Source organism: Clupea harengus, chromosome 9 (assembly GCF_900700415.2).
Source record: "Clupea harengus chromosome 9, Ch_v2.0.2, whole genome shotgun sequence".
In the NCBI taxonomy this organism is placed as follows: domain Eukaryota; kingdom Metazoa; phylum Chordata; class Actinopteri; order Clupeiformes; family Clupeidae; genus Clupea; species Clupea harengus.
Window position 1 is genome coordinate 15418723 of NC_045160.1, and position 21049 is coordinate 15439771.

The window sequence follows — 21049 nt, forward strand, 5'->3', positions numbered from 1 at the left end:
CAGGTTGGATTGAACTATCTCTGTGTACTATGATCTTTTGGATGGAACCCAAGACTGTTCTTAAGACTAAGCTTGAGCTGTATGAATTCATTAATACATTATTGGTTATTAAACAATAATTACACCTCTCTATGTAGTATTGCGGTGTAACTGGATGTCTCTGGTACAAACGGGTGGATGGCAATTGCTTAGTAGCTATCCGACTTGACATGAACTTCCAAAAGTACATGTTGCCGGTTGTGCTGAGCAGGGCAGTACTCATAGCTGCAAACAACCAATAAAGCGCGTCGGCAACGCCCCTGTTCTGATCAACTGAGGGAGAGGACCAATGGAATGAACGCGAAGCCACGCTATACAACGACATATCCCCACCTTTTTTCACCTCATCAGGAAGGATATAATAGTTTATGTATTGTCTTTCGTATAGCCTTGTCTGAGACAGCAAAACCGTTCTCCAGTCAAAATGGTTATTCGCATTTTAGAAATTATTTATTTTCTGTATTTTGCCTCCCACATCCCTATAACTTTATTCATTGATTTCCAAGCTTTACTACCGGAACATGTCTACCCACAAGCGGTGAGTTTATGCACGACTGACATTTACGACATCATTACGATAACAAAAACGTCTTATAGGTTTTATACGATCTGTTTTGAATGTATTTGCTTACTTATTATGTCAGCAATAATATACTTTGCAGCTTAAACAATTAATGCGATGGTACGCTGCTGAATTCAAAGATCCAATGATGCTGGACCCTCCTGTGTGGTTTAAGTCCTTCATACTCTGCGAGGCGCTTGTACAACTGCCCTTCTTCCCTGTCGCTGCGTATGCATTTTGGAAAGGTCAGTAATACACTTTCACAATGAAAGAAATACTAGTAGGCTTAGGCGCTAAAGTGACCTTTGGGCTGGGAAATAATATGAAAGGGGAGAACTAGGCTTATTTGCATTGATAGGCTACCATCTAGTGGTGAATCTGCGATATTACATTTGTACATGATGTATACAACTTTCATGATGCATGGTGAATATCATTTTCTGTTCATTCGAAATTACAATCATGTTACCCAAACTTAGTTTACTATATATTTCATACAGGGCTTGTTATATCATCCCTTGACCTCTACCTTGGATGTACCTCACTACTAATATATCAGTGAGACAATGTAATAGTATCTTCTTTTACAGGAGGCTGCAAGTGGATCAGGACCCCCGCGATTGTGTACTCAACTCATGTGGCCACGACCTTAGTCCCTATTCTGAGTTACGTTCTCCTCCACCAATTCCCCCAGGCACCCCATCCTGGGCCTCAGACCATGCGGGAGCGCCTCACTCTGGTGTCGATCTACGCTCCATATCTTATAGTCCCCATTATGTTATTATTCACTATGCTCTTCAGCTCTACATATACAGGGGCCTCTCAGGGAGGAAGGTCCAAATCAAAGTCTAAGAAAGTAAAATAAATGCCATGTCAACAACTCCCTGTGTGTGAGACACAAAAATTCAAGAGATGTATTACAGCAATATGAATTTGGTTTAGGACATAATCTATTTATAATTGTGGTATCCATAACAGCTCAGGTGTAGGTAGCAAGACTATGAAGAATCGATAACAGTATTTTGACTAGGAAATTACTTTGCTGGTGTATCATTGTACAATCAAGACTGTTCAAGGCAAAGACAGTGAAAACATTAATCTGCAAAAGATTTATTCAAGTATGTTTCACTATAATGTGAAGGCTGTCTACATTTCATTACACATATTAGACAGACAGGATTTGTAATTTTTTGTACAACGACTTTTTATGCAATAAACAAAAAATGTGTTGGAAATTTGAATGGTTGTAAACTTTCCTGAACTTTGAATGTCCCTCCTGAGAGCAATGTTTTTGGTGTGTTCCCATGAGTAAAACAAACAATATGATGAAATGGACATGAAATGGAGTTATAATGGAATCTCTTACATATGTGGTTAGAAAGTACACAACTTAATGAGGAAAATTATATTCCATAAAGGTTTTGAATTTCAAAAATTATTTACAGCAACATGCAAATACTGTATTTTGTACTATTTTCCTCAGTGGTAAAAAAAAACAATGCAAGCTTTGCATCATCAGCTTTTTGCACCCTTTAGTATAAATAGTATAAATAAATTCCTCTATATATAAATAGTATTTATAATATTTAGATTTGCCTCTCTGATACATAATGGGGCAGATATGTCACTAGTGGAATCCCTGCTCTAAATCAAGCACTGACTGCTTAATAACATGGGGGAGAAGGTAGATCTCAAAAGACTTGAGCATTTGAGGTTTGTTAAGATTGTGTAGATTTTGATAACTGATTTACTGGCTGTAGACATGACAGAACTGAATACTTTTCAGTCTGAGGCCTCTTGGTATTCAAGTTTCGCCTGGCTGAAAGAAAGAAAAAATAAGTGGGAACCCTGGAATCCATTAGATCAGCTGCAGTAGGTTCTCCATGGTCCCATCATTTCTGCAGAATAAACTGGTCAATGAACTCATTTTGTTCCGCTTCAACTTTACACAATGCCTCATATTCAATCCGGTACCTGGAACAGAAGGGTGAAAAGCAAATCAGTTAATAATATTTAAGTCTTTGCTGAAGGCAATGTAAAAACCATGCATGAATAATTATCAACAGTATATACCTCTCAAGCTGCATTTTCTTCTCGGCAATTAGAGCCTGAAGTTGCTGCTGCTGGGCCTCTCGCTGCTTAGCCACAGATTTCAACAGGTTTCGGGCTCCAATAGCCTGTTTGAGATGATTATGTGTAGTAAGGTTCACACAGCAGCTCCCTCATATGAAAATCGTTGACATTTGCTTCATACTCACCTTCATCTTCTCGGTCTCAGCTTCCTTCGCAAGTTCATCAACCAGTTCTATGAGGCCGCCAACTATTTTCTGGAACTGTCCAATTTCTATTTTCCACAAGAAAAATGTGTAATTAGTTGCTGGTATTACTGCAATGTTTAATAAATACATCGCTATCGCTGAATGAAGTTTTAAAAAACCGCTATTACCATTGTAATCACAAGAACAAAATGCACTTACTGTCGACAAAATCCTTGCATTCTTCTTTGAGTTCGGTGGTCTGCTGGTTTACCTCCGGTTCTAAAACCCTTAATTTATTGAGCTCATCAAAATGAAGCCCTGCTTCGTCCAGTGGATCTTTAGCCATGGCCGTAGGCCCTTGCCCTCTGAGTAATCTGATGGAACCTTTAATTCTGAAAAAAGGAAACAGATCACTAGCTCTCTTGCCACAGGCTTAACGTTAATGTTTACGTTGATAGCTTTACCCAGTTATCTAGCTAGCTAGCCAGTTTAACCAACACAGCTAAAGAGCTAGCTGCTGCGCAAATTGAGATAATGTTAACCAAAGTTTGACATCTGCTAACAATGTTGCGACTTGATCTGAATTAGCTGCATCATCTCTATCGATGCTAGTTCCCCACCAATGTGGCAGCAAATCAGTGAAAGAAATATTTTCTTGCTAACGAGCTATAGCAAAGCGAGCCAGCAAGCTCCGTGGAAGCAATTGCACTTACAGGTAGTTAGCGATAGCTAGCTAGCTATGCAAGCTAAGTAACGTTAACTATTATTTTTAGTGAGAATGTTAGCAGTATACGGGTTCAGTATGTTCAACAGTCAATCACCAATTAACATATATACCTATATCATTCATTACAATTGATTGGTACGCCTACCTTAATGTTTTATGTTTAATTTGACTTTCGAATATGTGGCACTCTGGAAGCTGTTCAACAAAGTCCACTTCAGCTGCTGCTAAGGCGACGGTCTAGCTTACTAAACTTTATCTCAAACTGGAGGGGTTTGTTTCCGCCCCCCTCTAAAGCTTATGACACAATTTGGGATCCTTAATCGACTAAATCAGATTTGGCACCATTTTACACGTATTGTAACATAAACGGAACAAAATATTCTTTAATGTATTGATTCAAATCCGTTGGTAAGTTTTATTGTAAACAAATACCCCAATTAGAGCATGGATCATTCCCATGAACCATACCAACGCAAAACATACACAAGTATTGATTTAACCAAGTAAGGTCAAGGTTTACTTACAAGCTAGCTTATGTGAACTTTCTGTGAAAATTCAGTGTAATTCAAATGTGTTCAGTATCACATTATTGTATTTATTTGTTTTGAACTTTTGCCTCCTACGGATTGTAAATCCGTAACCGGAAACGTAAAACTGGGATTTGTAGGAAAGACGTCTCCAAAAGAACTACAAAAACGACATTCGCCAAATTGCGAACCACAAGTTGACTTCCAATCTCGTGTTTCGGAACACCAAAACAAAGTGAGATATGTAAGTTAAGTACGTGTGGTCATTTAATTATATAGATATATATATATCAGATAAGCAAACATATTAACATGAATTAAGTTATATAACGGAGACGTACTTAGATAACGTATGGATGAGTGTAGACAGCAGTAGCTAAGTTAGTTAGCTAGCGAAAACTAACGTTATCCAACCTAGCTAATGCTAGTTGTGTAGAAGATTGTTGTTTGACCTGTCTTGCTGCTCGTTAATTAACATGACATGAGTTTCACCATGAGTTTAGCGTGTTGTTATTTAACTTAGTCAGAGTAACCTATGGCAAGAGAAAATGTCCTCCCTTAACACACTGAGGTAATGGTTGATAAGTTGTATCCCTTCAACTTTTAGACTGAAGCTTATACATGTGTCCTAGTTCAACAGGTAATATTTGGAATGGTAATTAGCCGTTGTCCTCATGCAAAGCATTCAAGGTTGGATGAAGTTACTTTTCTACCTAGCTTCTTATACTTTGCTACTGTTTCCCATTTAACTTTTCTGGGATGACCATAGTTTGTGTGTAGACGGACAGTTACAGTCTAACCAACTTTGTTGCTAGCTACATATGTAGTTTGATTGCTTTGAAGGAAGTTGTTTTTGTGTAGTTTGAACTTTACACTTAACTCCAGTTTAAATTGTTCTGAATGGGAATGTCATGAAGTCAGTCATGACTAGCATCACTTAAGTTCTCTCTTGCCTGTTGCATGTGTAGATATGAGTAACTTCAGCATACACAGGCTCTGGCAGCCTCCCCAGTAGCAGTCACCACGGCGGGAGACATCAGGCCTGTCGTCTGCAGGGTGGTCATCTACCTCCAGAGGGACATGTCGGCAGATGTGTGCCTCCACCCTGTGCACACGCAGACAGGACCAGTGGTGCCTGTGTCCTCAGTCTCCTGTCCCAAGACAAAGACCTGCAGCTACTGGGGGGCTGTCGGCCTTGGCAATAAGTATGTTCGGCTGAACGTTGGAGGCACGCTTTTCTATTCAACCTTACAAGTGCTCACCAGACAGGACTCTATGCTCAAGACCATGTTCAGTGGCAAGATGGAGGTGTTCACTGACAAGGAAGGTAAAGTCAAGGACAGAGATGGCATTTTCTGCAAGAGATGTTTATTATACATTAGAGCTTACCATTTACTTCATTCTATGCTAATTGTGTCGCTTTGACCAAATACCTTATCTGCAATTGTTTCAGATTCTCCATTTTGTTGATGTTTTGCTGTGTTGTGCTAAGGTTGGATCCTGATTGACCGCTGTGGGAAACACTTTAGTGCCATCCTGACTTACCTGCGGGATGGCAGTGTCACCTTGCCCAAGAGCCAGCAGGGCATCATGGAACTGATGGCGGAGGCCAAGTATTACCTCATACAAGGCTTGGTGGATGAATGCCAGGGAGCTCTCCAGGTTTGTGTGCGACTGATGGCCTTTGTGTGTGTGTGTGTGTGTGTGTGTGTGTGTGTGTGTGTGTGTGTGTGTGTGTGTGTGTGTGTGTGTGTGTGTGTGTGTGTGTGTGTGTGTGTGTGTGTGTGTGTGTGTGTGTGTGTGTGTGTGTGTGTGTGAGAGAGAGAGAATGATTAAAATACCACATTTATACATCCCCTGCAGATAGAAATATCCTACTGTAGTTGTAATGATGACAAAAATTTATTTTTAGTAGGATATTGAATGTACCCAAGGCAGAGACTGTTGTATTCCAATGGACAATTTCTCTGGATAGTTATACATTTTTAATAGAATGGATGTGGGCAATCATTACTAAATGTAATGTTAAAATAACATCAGCCCTTGTAATGTTTTGAAGGCTACTAATATAAATAGGCAAGTCACTTTTACAGAAAGAGATAAATGGCTTGTTTATTGTTGTTGGTATAAAGCTGGCGGCTTTTATGTTTTGCTCTATCTAAATTGTCTGTGTGCTTTGACTGACAGGACAATAAAGAGAGGCCCGTATGTGTCATCCCAGTCATCACCTCTTCAAAAGAGGAGGAAAGACTAATACAAGGCTGCACCAAGGTGAAAAGAGGACTCGTAGCCTCTCGGAATTGAATCTCAGAAACATTTTGTGATTCAGTAATGCATTTATGACCTGATATGACAACGTGTCCTATCTCTAAGGACACCAACGTATTTGACTTCTGTGACTTTCTCTTCCTTCCAGCCTGTTGTGAAACTGCTCTACAATCGAAGCAACAACAAATATTCTTACACAAGGTAAAATGTTGCAAGAATACTATGATACCAGACTTTTTTTTTTTTATGTGTACAGAAAGCATTTTAGTTCATAATATTCACCTCTGCTTCTTTTTTAACTTTTACTTTACCATCTTCACAGCAATTCAGATGACAACCTCCTTAAGAACATTGAGCTGTTTGAGAAGCTTTCATTGAGCTACAACGGGCGTGTTCTCTTTCTGAAGGACGTGATCGGCGATGAGATCTGCTGCTGGTCCTTCTACGGACAGAGCCGCAAGCTGGCAGAAGTCTGCTGCACGTCCATCGTCTACGCCACTGAGAAGAAGCACACGAAGGTAAGAGTGGCATCTTCCTCCATCACTCTGGTCCACCTCCATAAACTATACAAGTTCAATGTTAGATCTATACTTATGAACGTTGCATTTCAGTAAAGGGGACACGTGGTCTTGTTTTTTTTTACTGTCCGATCTACTTGCGTTTGCAGTGAGACTTCCTTTTTTTCTTCATATTTATGGTGTGTGCAGGTGGAATTCCCTGAGGCTCGCATCTACGAGGAGACGTTGAACGCGCTGCTCTACGAGACGCTCCCGGTGCCCGACACATCGCTGCTGGAGGCTACGCGGCGCCGCGCCCACTGCTGCTCCCACAGCGAGGAGGACGAGAGCAGCGAGATGAGGGAGCGCGTGCGTCGCATTCACGTCAAGAGATACAGCACCTACGACGAGCGGCCGCTGGGACACTAGCGGAGCAGAGCAGACCGGGACACGCCTTCTGCTCAGAGAGATTCAACTCACCTGTGCCTCCGTTGTCATCATTATGCCACTGAAAACACACACGACCGTAAACCCCAATATTACAGAATCAACTGTGAACTCGACTTGGGAAAGCCAGCAGGACAAAACCGTTTGCTTGGACCTTTCTGGTGTTGCTGGGGTGCTGTTTTAAAATCACTGTGATCTTGGTAATTTTTTCTTCTGACTTTTGCTGATATTAATCAGTGTGGGTATTTCCATGCACAAAACTGTACTATGGTATTGCAATACAATCCACACAGCACACTATTTCTAGTATACATTTCACACTATCTTTAACTATTATTTTGCTGTCTGTAATCAGGTGACTTCCATAATTGTTTTACACATATGAGTAACCAAATCATGTACTTACTCCGGTGTAATGGTCTACTTTTAGTCATATTTTAACTAAATTAGGTGGTAGTTCAAATACTGTAGCCACATAGATTTGAGATTGTGAAAGAAGACAAAGAAGTGAACAATGTATAGTGAAACCAACATGAATGGCCAAAATTCTGCCAATACACAAAGACCATTCTAGTTCTATTTCTCTTTAAAGGCTATTGGCAGATGTGCTACCGTGTGAATCAACTTCATAGTGACTTTCAGTGGAATTTTAAGATATTGTTGTTTTACTTTATATTTATTGGGGGGTAGTGAAAATGCAGTGGTTTTTGTCATTGTAGGGATCTCAATAAGGCCTGCTTGCTGAAGCGAACAAAGGGCTCCCATACATTTCAAGGCCATGTGAAATTAAAACATACACATACCTGTGTGTGACTTGCAAAATAAAATAAAAAATAATTTAAAAAAACTTGTACATTGATTTTCAAGGTAAAAATCTGTTATTTTCCCGCTATCACAGTATACATTATTAGACCTTATACAATACTATTTAATTTACAGACTGGTTTCATGGCCACCAACCTCTTCTGGAGATTCTGGATATACCACAGGTGGGCGCACTGGGATGTAGTTGTGTACACTAGTACATGCTATGGTGCTGTATGCTTGCACTCTTAGAATCGGTCAAATCTATGCACTGCAGGGAGATTTCAAGATCCTAATTCCGCATGCGTTTTTCTGACCCCCTTTTGTTTTATCTACATTGGTGCGTCTGTAGAGACAGAAGTCCAGTGTTGCCCTCTGATTTGAGGTGACGTGGCTTAATTTGTGTCGGACTGAAATTATATGATGCACACACAAAAGCGAGGCGGGGTAGAAACACCGACCCCTCCTCACATTTGATGTTTCTTTTATGCCACACGCCATTTATTGTTTTTGTTCATTCTACAAATTATTTGGTTGCGATTCGCTGTGGCGCTTCGTGCAGTATAACTTTGGAAAGCAAGAACTATTTAGCTCTAAAAGCCAGTATTTCCAAATTCATTCGTCTTTACAGAAATAGGTGAGCTAAAAATAAGTCGCCTGTCAATGGTGAGCAGCTTGTGGCGTAAGGTGCGTGAAGTGATTTAGCCCATTGATCAACGCTGGCTCAGAGGCGGGTCTCGCAGTAGTGGCGTCATTCTGGAGAAGCCGAAGATGGCTCCGCGATGCTCTACAGCGGTGTGTGTAGGCTATGCGTCAACGCTCATCTGTCAAGACCTACATTTGTGTGAAAAGGAAGCAGGAAAACTGAAACAGTAGAGGAACACAGACGCTCAGTCGGTGTTAAGTAGCGTGCATTGCGTGTTCCGGCAGACTTACACCGAACAGCCATGGGTTCGTCCACAGATGAAGAATTTAAAGAAAAATTACTATGGAATGTGAAAAGAGAGGTGAGTTGAAATTTTAAACCCATAATAATTACCGTAACTCTTAATAGGGAAGACGTCATGCATATAAAATCTGCAGCGTAGAGATCCTGACAAAGCCTTAGCAATACTATATTGAATATGGGCCGAATGCAAAATTATACGTTGAGCGCATCGCTGTTGTTACTGAAAGCTTGATGTTAAGCCTAGTAATTCCTAGGTGTTCGAAGTAAGTCACTCTCATCAGTTTATAGTGAATAGTCGTGTTTAAATTGTTTTGTTTCACGCACGAATAAGCATGCTACTCGTGTCGAAAGAGTTATACCTGTGGAGTCAAGGGCGAAGGGGATTCCAGTAATAAATAAGATATTTGACAGGCCTTGCTGGTTGTGGTATAGCCGGTGACAGTTTCGAATCGGTGTTTCTGGAGGGGAATATTTTATACCAATAGGCAACAGTGTTGTTCTTATCAGCGTGTTTGCTGCCTGGCAAGCTGTCATAACTAAACCTCCAAAATAAATCACACGAATTCTCCTATAGGCTACACAGTATTTAAAAATCAAAGGAAGGAAATATCTGGCTACAATCAGTAATGAAGGGGCCAAGCACCATAGCCATATCATTGAACATAGTTTCCAGGAGACTGAGCATAAATTAATTTGTGACGGCGATTTCCAGTGAAATGAAAGAAAAAAAACAACAGTCCATTACACTGGGTAGATAACAGGCATGCACAGAGAGACTTTCACTTGTCATAGTGAAGTAGTCAACTAACACTAAAAGGATCTTAATCATGGATCTTGATGTCCACATTTGATCCCCACTTGGGTGATTGAGCACTGACAATGCACATGTATGTGTTTAGTATATGGTAAGTGTGCAAATGTTTCCCATCTTTAAATAAAACTGAAGTGGCAAACTTGCTTTAAGTGCACTTCTTCTGCACTACTAAAGCTCTATGCACATATTATGACAGCAGTGGTGTAAGCTTATTTAGGGTTATGCAAGGTGGATCTTGATTGCTTTCGGTCTCAAACTTCACAGTATCACATTTGCCATAGGTCAGATTATTAAACAAAGACTAACAGGCATATCAGGGATGACAGGGATATGATGAAACCAAAGGCAGAAATCATGTTGTGTCATCTGCGAAAGGTTACATTTTACACCAGGGTTTTAGCCATAGCCCTGTGAGACTCCAGCCCATAATTTCAGTCGGCCTTGAGACTCTCGTGGTCTTTGGCAATGTGGACTGAACCACAATGTAACATCTGTCCAAACAAAACATGACAGTATTGTCTTGTCAATATGAACACACAGCTGTAGATAAATATATCGTTTTTGATAATGAAAAAGTAAAAGTTTCAAAACATACAGCTGAGAAACAGTACAGCACTAAATGTCTTTAAGTGGAAACATTGACATATGATGTACAATGTGGTGAGGTTGAAAGGGCAAGAATGCTTTTAAGGGTAGGGAGTAGTCTAGTACGGGTTAGTTTAATAAGACCAATTAGAGCTCCCATAAAGGCTACAATGACATTATCAGCCATGACAGTATGCTGTGGCAATTTGGAGGATTAGAAATGAGAAATGACTGGCCCACTTACCAAAACATAAACTAATATGTCTTTGAATTATTATGGTGAGATAAAGAAAATTGAAATGTCCATCACTGTGTCTTTCTTCTGCCCATTAGCAAAGTTATGATGTTGTTTTAATTTTCTGCTCATATGGAAAATGTCCGTTGCATAAGTCATTAGAGCCACCCATATGTTGATATGGTTATGCATTATTTTCTGCCACATAACCTGCTACACTCTAATCTTAGTGCACCAACTTACTACCAAGCTATTGACTTTCTGGAGCCTGTAATGACAGGGTTTATGTATTGGACAACAACGTTACACTGACTTTCCTATTCAGCTAACATCTCCATTAAAAGAAGGCTAAATCGTTCAGAAAAGCTTAAAACCACCCAATCCTCACACTGCTAACAGACCTCTTCATTTATTCATTAAGACGAAAGGAGAAGCTCAGGGCATGATTCATTAGAGCTGGTTTCAGCCACCTTGCTTCCCTGATGTATGGCTTGTCTTGGGCATTAAATCTGGTCTCGATAAATAATTGAGACAGTGAATGATCTGCAGCTGAAAATAGAGAAACTAATTTGGAATCAGGATGTCTGCAGAGATCTATGTCATCACGCCATCCCAAAATTGATGGAAAATGTGGAGCATTGGACCAGTGGAACATTGCATACATCCTACAAGTTTATCCGAGCAAAAGGATTTGTGGGGAACAAAGAAATGAACTGTTATGCTATTCAGTCTCCTGTTTATAAAGTTTTAAAGTTAGTCATGTGGATGGTTTCACAATCACATATCTTGGTCTTGGGTAACACTTTTTTTCCGTGAAAATGGAATTTGATATTGACAGATCTTCCCCTTACGACTGATGATATTGTAGAGTGAAAATCATGAGGTATGACACACCAACTGACCCGGTTCAGATCACCCATAACCATGTGAGGATAATGTTTTCAGAATGATTTACCCACTGGTTAAGGATCAGTTAAACTATGTGTTGTGCATGCCACACCTAAAATGGCAACATCCGCTGGTTGCTATATTGCACTTGTCTCTTCCACATGTGCATTTCAGCAAACATATACAATCCACAGCATTTGGGATGGCAGTGTGTAACTTAAAGCCTCCTGTGAGGTTTGACATTTAACCAAGAAAAAACCTTTTTGTGTATGAAACACTTTGCACTGAAGACACTTAATGGCACAGAACGCACAGCCCTGCACTGTAGGATCTCTGTGTGTTTGGTTTTTGATCCCTGTCTCTTTAAGCTACAGTCAGCCACCTTCCCGTTGCCTAGCAACTGAAAGCATCAGCAGCCACCTAAGAAGTTAAATTGCATCAATTGACGAATAATGCTGCTGTTGCCAGCAAACTCTGTCATAGAGGGCTTTTCTGAGGGGAAAGACTGTGTGGCCCTGCACTGATTTTCCATCATTGGCCTTTTGATTCAGAACATGCCTTTCTGCTCAGACGGCAATGGGCAAGCGTCTGTCTTTCAGATTCGGTGAATCGTTCTCTCACCTCGGCTCTACCACCTGGGTGGGCTCCCTTTAGTGTTCACTGTGTTTTTTGAACGCATTTTAAGGGGTCAGAAAATTCTGTCCCCCCACCCCCTTTGTGGTGGTGTGATCCACTGCCTTGCCCCCAAATGGCTCAACACACCATCTACTCCTTGCAAGGCTGACACTCACGTCAGCACACCATCTGAACCTTGCAAGGCCAATGCTGACATGGTGTCCACCATTTTAGTACTTATCTACATCATGCCCACCTCCCCGAGCCCCCGCCTGTGAGTGTGAGCCTCATTTTCATTCGCCGATCGAGACTCATCATTCCTCCTCAGCCTCACTCCACCACCCCTCTCAGCCCCTCGCCCACTTTTTAAGCATTTTTCAAAGTTATGCAGTGGGTGACGTTTGGCTCAGAGTTGGGGGTATTCTTACACTTTAACGGGTGTCTAATGCAGTTGTCTGGGCAGTTGGCAAAATGGATGCATTGCAAATAGAGATAGGAGATAGAAGGACATTGTCGCCACTGGGGATTCAGAATATTCTACGATAGGAGCAATCCGCTCAAAGACTTGAGTGATATAAATTTCTTAATGCAATTTAGGATTTCAAAATAATCATTTTGCTGGATTCTGGACTTTATAACATGTATAAATGATAACATTTCTAAATTAAAATGTTCACCCCGTTTCCTCTGCAGTCTAGGCTTCAATCTGTACTCACACAGCATAGAATGAGGACATGCAGCAGTTAATTCATGTTGAACACTTGATTACAATGCAATTAGCCAAGTTAGACATGGACAGCTAAACGGGTGATCGTCATCGTTCATAAATTGCACTCATCATCGCTGCTTAGCTGTGCTTAAGGCTAAACACCATTCGTAAATTTGGCTCCATTTCTGGACTGGGTGTAGACCAGTAGGAGGGAACAGATTTAACAGTGATCAGTTAAAACCTAAGTGTGTTTGTGTGTGTGTGTCTGTGTGTGAGTGATGGAGGGGATCACTTCACAGTGCAGCATTACATTCTCTTTTGGCTTCCGGGTACTCTTTTCCATCTCTCATTCCATGAGAGCATTCCCTGCATCTAATGCTGGTTTTCTCTAGAGTGTTAAGTAGCCTACGACAGACATACAGACAAGTATCCTTGGTAACAGTATCAATGGTTAATCTTAATAGCCCTGTGTTTCATAATACACAGTTTATGCCCACTAATCCAAATCTTCATTACATCTGCGCCTGCAACAAGTGTGTATTAGTTTTATGGTGTGGTGTGCGTGGGATATAATTTACTGCCATGCTCTGTGCTTTGAGTGGGCCGTGTGGGCCGTTGTGATATCTCTGAACCCTTGGTCTGCCCCGGGCACAGAGACTGACAGAGCTCTGATAGTCCCTTATCACCCAGCTCTAATAAGGCATGAGTAATGACTTCATTAATGTCATTGTTACCGCGGTCAGCTCTGCAGGAAAGTAGGATTTAACACCATTACACTGTGACGGCTCGAAGACGAGCCTCCTCTCCCAAGATCTCGGGGGCTGCGAATCATTCCTTACAGCCGAGTGAGGATGTGTGTGTGTGTGTGTGTGTGTGTGTGTGTGTGTGTGTGTGTGTGTGTGTGTGTGTGTGTGTGTGTGGCGGGAGTTATCTATCTGCATCAGTCTCTAGCCTTACATTTGTGTCTACATTTTCCAATTTCAGTGCTTTTAATTGGTTTGAAGGTTGCCCGTGCGGACTCCGATCTGATTATTGTCAGTTGTGAATGTCAGCACCCGTGTTTGATTTGTAAATATTCTGCCAGGCATTTAGCTCAAATGGCTAAGATCATAATGGTTGTGTAAGCAGCATCTGAGGCTCACTCTTTGTGGAAATGAGCCATCAGTAAAATAATGCATAAAAGTTCAATGGGCATGTTATCCATGCTTTATCCTACAAGCTTCTTGACAAGCTTGTCGTATGTGCTTTCCAAACCAAATATTATTTGAGTGATAATGCAGCAACCTTGTTCTTAGGGGTTCTTAGCATATGTACATGTGTTCATGGAGCTGTGAGAAAGACAATAGAAAAACACGATGAGGGAATTTTCGGCAACAATAGCACAGTAAATACATGAGTCAATACTGACCATGAGGTGTGTAAGTGTATGTTTCCAGTGGGGGGGGGGGGGGGGGCAGTAAACCACTGGAGAACCTGACACTGAGGGTCTGTCACTACCATCCCAAGACCATTAATCAAGTGTGACGCAACAGCAGATATTCTGCATCTATTGATTGTCTGTAATTGCTGAGACATTTGTTTTTCGCTTTGTATGCAAACTAATAGCGTGTGAAGCCAGCAACGGCACTGTTTATTCATCATGTCCCAAAAATTAGCTCTCCAGTCAAAACAGTTTTATTGATCTTGAGTGTACTGCGTGGCTTCTGCGCATACATCTGTTCCGCACCATGGACCAGATGGCCTCTCATTACAGGAGAGCGGTGCCTGTAAACCGAGCCTCGGGTCAGAACTAAGCTTGTGTTAGTCCGCTGAGTCGCTCACGGTGGATTGATGTGGCTGTGCAAAGTCCTGAGGCCCCTCTAAGTCTTCATATTCTCTTCATATCCTCAGCCTCACTCCTTGTGTCTGTCAGAGCTAGCAGTCAACAGTCCAGACACCACTCTACCCCAAGCTGTCACAACAATGTGACTTCAGCCAGTGCAACATTCACTAGACTTTCAAAGTTTGCCATATCACCATACACCCCAATTATCTCATGTACCTCAATTACCTCAACAAGATAGGGGAGCGAAAGAGGACAGTATTTAATTACCGAGAGGACGATTCATTTCAGGCAAGACAAATACTACATAGACCCAGTCTGTGTTACTCTGTGCACTACCCTGGCAAACTTGTCAACTAAAAGCCACATCTCACTTAATCAAGTTCATCAGCTCAGTTAATTACTCTCCTGTTCATTATACCTGTCCGTGTTTCCGGAAAGGATGATTGCGTGACCTAATAGTGGCATCCATCCTAATGATGTGTCTCTCTGTCTTTTTCGCAGGTGAAGCAGATCATGGAGGAGTCCGTGACGAAGAAATTTGTGCACGAGGACAGCAGCCACGTCATAGCACTTTGCAGTGAGTAGTTTCAATGGTTTCATTTCCAGTCATTCAGACCACCCTCCTCCATTCTCTCTGTTTTCACCCAATTCAAGAACACACTCACGCACACACAGATATACACACACACACACACACACACACACACACACACACACACACACACAGATATACACGCACACACACTCACACTCACACACACACAGATACACACACACACACACCCACTCACGCACACACAGATATATATACACACACACACACACACACACACACACACAGATATACACGCACACACACTCACACTCACGCACACACAGATACACACACACACACACCCACTCACGCACACACAGATATATATACACACACACACACACACACACACACACAGACACACGCACACACTCACCAATGACCCCCTCCTGACGTCATTCGTTCCCCCCTGTGTTTGTGGGCTTGGGCCAGGTTTTATAAGCACGCTGGCATAGGTAAGCCAATTTCAAAAGACTTCATTGAGAGAAATCGTGAGAGCCACCAGAGCTGGCAGTCTGCCAGTGGAAAGGTTGATGTGGCCAATGTCGGTGACTGTGATTCACCCGACCCCCCCCCCCCCCCCCTCCAATGGTGCACACGTACAGACAGGTTCAGACACGCCTGGATTTCTTCACATTACGTCAACCCCAGGGCAATGAGTATGCCGAGACCCATGCCGGATAGATTTCTCATGGCTGTCTGTGGTGAATTCAATTAACCGGCCTCTCATCTGCAGTACGCATTACGTCAAAGCAGGGATGGGGTGGCCTCCCACAACCAAGAACAGCAGTTTTTATTTTGGTACACATCCAAACACTTGACTCAAAGGTCATCGTCTGTCAAGCAGGAACCCAGCAGTATTTATTTATTTTTTGCCAGAATCAAAAATGAACTTCCTGATTGACCTGTTGTGCAGGGCACGGCATAGGAAAAACACAGGCTTAGTCATTTACTCAAGGAAAGCAGGCAGAAGATTTTACTGCAATAAAAGTTTCAGCATCTTTCTGCTCTCAGAAATAAACTATGATAGCACCTCTGTTTCCCCCATCTCAATTATGACCATAATGAAAATCACAAGTCGTGTCATTACATTGCATCATTACTGGACAGGAAATGAGATGCATTATATTAGCTGACTGCCTGATGCCTGACTGCCTAGCTGACCATTCTGTATTTTGTTGTAAAGGCAACCCTGTTCTAGTTTATGGCAAGCTAGGTTAAAGTTAATATCAAGTTTGCATAACATACTATATCAGTAGAATACAATCTCTCTTGTGCAAGTCTGTTTGACTGTGAACACAAAATCGACTGAGCCCTGATTTATTGAATAACTTTTACTGAACATATTTCTACTGGTTGGCCTCCAAGTTTAAATCATATTTTGGGAAGTACAGATTTATTTCTTCTTACAATACATAGTCTCTAAAGCGGTTTTGGCTGTGGCAGTACTACTTACAATGGGAGGAAAATGAGCCATTTGAACAGCAGTTATTACAAGCACTCGGCCACATGGTCCCTGAAGTTCTTGTTTCATTAATATTTGAACGCTCCCATATCATTACCCTGCAATGCAGACAAAGCAGTGGCCCATGCTAGCCGAGCCTGGCCAAAAGCAGTGTTTTTATGTTGGTGCAGGCTATAGTTGAATGGTCTGTTTAAATGTTGTCAAGGTGAAGAACTAGGATCATTTAGTATTGACTTTCTTTATCTGATTTCACTGCTATATGTAATAGCCTATCCCATGTGCATTTATTGTGTTACAGCTCTACAGGCAACCATCATCTATCAGTTCCTTTTCAGAGATTTAATTCTGCAAATATATATGACCTACAGCCATGTACTCAAGATGTTTATGCCAGAGCATCTTCCTGGAACACCAGCTTGTTTCAGTCCTAGCCTTTCTGACCACACAGCCACGACAGTTTCACACATCACAGTTTGGCTTTGTGCCGTTTGCACCTGATATGTTTGTGTCTCCTGGCAGCCAGTAGCGAAGCCCCCTGTGAACGGAGCTGCCTCTAAATCAGGCCAACTAGCACGCCATGCAGAGGCTTAGAGTTAGCCCAGACCACACGCACAATTTCAGCATCTCATCGTCCCCATCACTCAAGTGCATCGCATTCACGTGATTGGACAGATCTGCTGTGTATAAATAAAACAGTATCGGGAGCGTCTGCTCTCGTCTTGCCCGCGGGGGCCGGCTGGGAGATGGCAACGGAGAGCGACCGCATTTGTCGGTCCGTCCAGAGCCTGCAGATCGGGGTGAAGGGTCACATGCTAACGAGCGGCGGTGATGTCAGACCCCTGGGAGCTCTGACTCATCGCTCGTGCTCCCATGCCTCTCTGTTGAGCCTTTGGGAGGCTCTTCTGCCTTTTAATTGTGAAACATCTGTTAATGAATTCGGATTAATAGTGTTGTTTCATTATGGCAAATTTTATTTTGGTCTCTGTTTGGGCCGCTGTAATTATCACATTCTCATTCAGTGCTGTAGTTCATTAGCACTGATTATGCGAGTGTCAGTGCAAAGGCAAGTATGGGAGAGGTGTCTACAACAGTCAAGGTGCCTTTTAGTTATGAGCACAGTGCAAGTGAACCTTAGTTCAGCACAGCATATGTAAGTGTTTGCTTCATTTGTGTAGAGGCTAGAGGAGAGAGAGAGACCGAGGGAGAGAGAGGGAGGGAGGGTGTGACCAGAAACAGCATGAAGAGGAAGGGAATGCAGAGCACAAGAACACGATGGGGTATCATCTCAGCTGTCACGACTCGAGCAGGCCAAAAAAAAATAAAAAATCCTCCTCTTTCATTCACACCCTTTGAAGGGGCGCTGATGAGGCACGCTCTGTTCTCCTCTGCTCTCCTCTCCCCAGCCTCCATCTTCACCCCCAGGACTCCCTGCCTCAGTGCCAGCTGCACACACTCCTCAAACATGCTCTCACTCTTCTCTCCCCACCCATCATGGGTCCTCGTCAAAGGACTCTGTCCAAGTACTGCCAGCACAGAATGCCTCAGCACTGTCACTGTCAACCACTCAAGGGAGCTTTGAATAGATCTGCAGATCATGAAAACGTTCTGATTACCACTTACACACATGCCCACAGACACACACCCTCACGTGTATTTATGAATGCCATCTCTAATGTCTTTAACCTCAGACATTGTAGCAAATGAATATAGCAATGAAAATATCTTAACCATGAGAGCTGCATAACTTCCTGAGTGAGGGAGGCAAGTAGCTTTCCTCAAGAGCACTGGGAGGGTTACGGTACAGGAACTTTCTATGCCACCCCCTCCAATCTTATCTAACACTTCCTTGTACTGGCCTGCCAGCATCTGTTGCCGTGTCTTTTAGCACGATTGGCATCCCCTGGCACAGCCTGAGCAACCCTCACAACTCTCACATCACCACCCATCGGCCATAACATGGAGGAGCTGGAGAGTGTTGAGAAACCCGCCATGCTGAAGGCCTGTCTCTTTTGTGTATGGTTTGCCAGGTTCCTGTCCTGGGTGGAGATCATGTGTCTGACCCCTTCCTCCCTCCCCATGTGCGGAGAGTACACACTGTACTGCCATCTCCGCGCTGACGTTGGCCCATTAGTCAGGGCAGAGCTGGATAATAGCTGTCGTCGTGCCGCTGCCGGGATTGCGAGCACTTATTTGAGGAGGGTGAAGTGCACCTAGTTTTGTGTGCGTGTGTGTGTGTATGTGGGTGGGTGGGAGGATGGGTGAATGGATTGTGCCACAGTGAAAACAACATGAACTCTTACACAGTTCTTTTGTGGTTATTAAAAGAGGCAGCACCGAGTGAGTGAGAGAGAGTGAGTGAGAAAGTAAGTGCTGTGCTTTTGTGGAAGCAGCTGTCAGTACTCTGTCTTGAAATATAGCTGCAACGCAGAGAGAGAGAGAAAAAAAAGAGAAAAGAAATAAACTCCAAATCTGGCGTTCACACCCCCAGCGTTCACATTATTTAAAAAAAAGTTCTTCTTGTGAACTTTTACCATCGTTATGGAAAAAGAAGTTTCTGTAAGATATTCCTCCACACTCCTCCATTTCCAAAGCTAACAAGCTGCGGGGGCTTTGGTGAGGGTCAGCCAGCACTTGGTTCTGTAGCCCACGTGTGGATCGATGCGAAAATTGCTTCCTCGCGAAAACATTAAGCCACAGTTCCGAGCGAAAGCTGCAGTGTGGGAGAGGAGCACAAGGAGGTGGGCTGCCTTTGAATATTTTCTGAATATTTTGAAGATTAACAAAGCCCTCCAATTGGGATGGGAATATACATCTGTACCTCCTTAATTTGGTCTCTCATTTATGGAGGTAATAAAGTAATTAGCCAAACCCTGGAGAGTGGAGATTTGAGCCTGTCAGAGAACTAAGAGCTGTCTGCCTTTAGCAACGCTTTTCCCCCAAAGAGTAAGCCAAAAGAGAGTAGAAGTGTTGTTTAATTGTGCTTACCATCTGTAATCTAGCCAGCTCCTCATTAGAGTGACCATTTAGTTCTATGAAAAACTGCCAGTCTCAGACTAATTAGAAGTGGCTAATTTTGTGGTGGCTGAGTTTATTGCTGCCCACCTGCTCCTGTGTGTTGTTATAAGCATGTGCGCCATTAATCCAGTAGTTCAGTGGATTTGTCAATCACAGAGTCAGTTAAGAGTTGTACAGCTGTAAACAGAGCTGAGGCATGAGGATGTTAAAACTAGCCATGTAAGGCAAGCAGACAGATAGGCACAGTGACATTTAAGGTACCACAAGAGGCTGCTAATTATGAGAAGATGCAGGCTTCAGATATGTTTGCTATGCTGTAACAACATTCAGTTCTAGAGATGTTTTTACCTTGAGGATAGTAGTTCCTTCAGATCAGTTCTATTTCATTTCTACTGACCGCCAGAGGAAGTGCTTTCAGCACTGGATGTCCATCACGTTTACGTGTAGTTCGAGTGTTTGTATCAACAAAGTCACCTGTGACCTGGGTGACGTATGCCCCTTGCCCCGGTACTAAAGGCACGTTCACCCAGGACTTGACCCTTATTTTCTTCTCGCGTCAGGTGAGTAGTTTTTACACAGGTGAGTGTACATGCTAATCGTTGGAAGTCTTGAAACCGTAGGTTGGAGCTGCGCATTTTCGCCCTCTAAAGACTGCGATTAGCATTCTAAATCAACGGCGGAGAAAAAAAGTGAGTTTTGCCTCTTCTAATTTTTTGCCGTGTGTAGTATTCACACTCGGGTAATGGTTTAAGAGGCATTGGGGCTATCAGTACGGGTGTTTCTCGCCTTACAAACCGATAGTTAAACCCACTTAGCGAGTTGAAAGTTCCTCGCATAATTTGTTTTGTACCGTTGTGAGATGCAAGCGGTGTTCTCGCCATAAAGCATTTCGATTGCGGTTAACACTGGTGACTGGTGGGCTTCAGTACAGGTATTTCTCGCCTTAAACTGATAGTTAAAACGAAGGTTACGTATGTAACCACGGTTCTATGAGTTTCGGATGACCGCCAGAGGCGGTGCTTACAGCACTGGATTTCCATCGCACGTACGTGCAGGTCGAGTGTTAATACCAACAAAGTCACCTGTGACCTGGGTGACGTCGTCAATGTGCGCCAGCACAAAAGGCCGTCCCACCCAGGAAGCGCCCTCTTGGCAATCTTCTCGTGCATATTCCGAGTGACTGCCAAGGTCTGGCGGTCATCCGAAACTCATAGAACCGTGGTTA

General features: G+C 42.7%; 4 protein-coding genes across 8 annotated transcripts in view; 3 read left to right on the forward strand and 1 right to left on the reverse strand.

The window, feature by feature from the left end:
• The first annotated feature begins 143 nt into the window (after positions 1-143).
• Positions 144-1842, forward strand: tmem97 (transmembrane protein 97). Its single transcript, XM_012824085.3, has 3 exons — positions 144-577; positions 702-846; positions 1192-1842. The coding sequence occupies exons 1-3, from the start codon at positions 464-466 to the stop codon at positions 1464-1466; spliced, it is 534 nt and encodes a 177-aa protein (XP_012679539.1). The 5' UTR covers positions 144-463; the 3' UTR covers positions 1467-1842.
• Positions 1696-3856, reverse strand: ift20 (intraflagellar transport 20 homolog (Chlamydomonas)). Its single transcript, XM_031573633.2, has 5 exons — positions 3732-3856; positions 3079-3251; positions 2860-2945; positions 2675-2778; positions 1696-2575 (listed from the first exon to the last, which is right to left on the reverse strand). The coding sequence occupies exons 2-5, from the start codon at positions 3203-3205 to the stop codon at positions 2494-2496; spliced, it is 399 nt and encodes a 132-aa protein (XP_031429493.1). The 5' UTR covers positions 3206-3251; positions 3732-3856; the 3' UTR covers positions 1696-2493.
• A 380-nt stretch (positions 3857-4236) lies between these two features.
• Positions 4237-8172, forward strand: tnfaip1 (tumor necrosis factor, alpha-induced protein 1 (endothelial)). Of its 4 annotated transcripts, none has more exons than XM_012824107.3 (7): positions 4237-4357; positions 5082-5440; positions 5606-5775; positions 6301-6384; positions 6530-6582; positions 6704-6899; positions 7089-8172. In XM_012824107.3, exons 2-7 carry the CDS (start codon positions 5194-5196, stop codon positions 7305-7307), a joined length of 969 nt encoding a protein of 322 aa, XP_012679561.1. In that variant the 5' UTR covers positions 4237-4357; positions 5082-5193; the 3' UTR covers positions 7308-8172. The 4 variants fall into 4 exon arrangements, with proteins under 4 accessions (XP_012679561.1, XP_031429490.1, XP_012679562.1 ...); XM_031573630.2 differs by having other exon boundaries at positions 4247-4348; XM_012824108.2 differs by having other exon boundaries at positions 4264-4366.
• Positions 8173-8294: 122 nt separating this feature from the next.
• The window catches only part of sgsm2 (small G protein signaling modulator 2), a 52423-nt gene continuing 39668 nt past the window's right edge, over positions 8295-21049 (forward strand). For both annotated transcript variants that reach the window (XM_031573624.2, XM_031573625.2), the window contains exons 1-2: positions 8295-9136; positions 15251-15326. In XM_031573624.2, the coding sequence (XP_031429484.1) occupies positions 9077-9136; positions 15251-15326 (136 nt within the window). In that variant the 5' untranslated portion in view covers positions 8295-9076. The remainder of the gene's footprint in view (positions 9137-15250; positions 15327-21049) is intronic.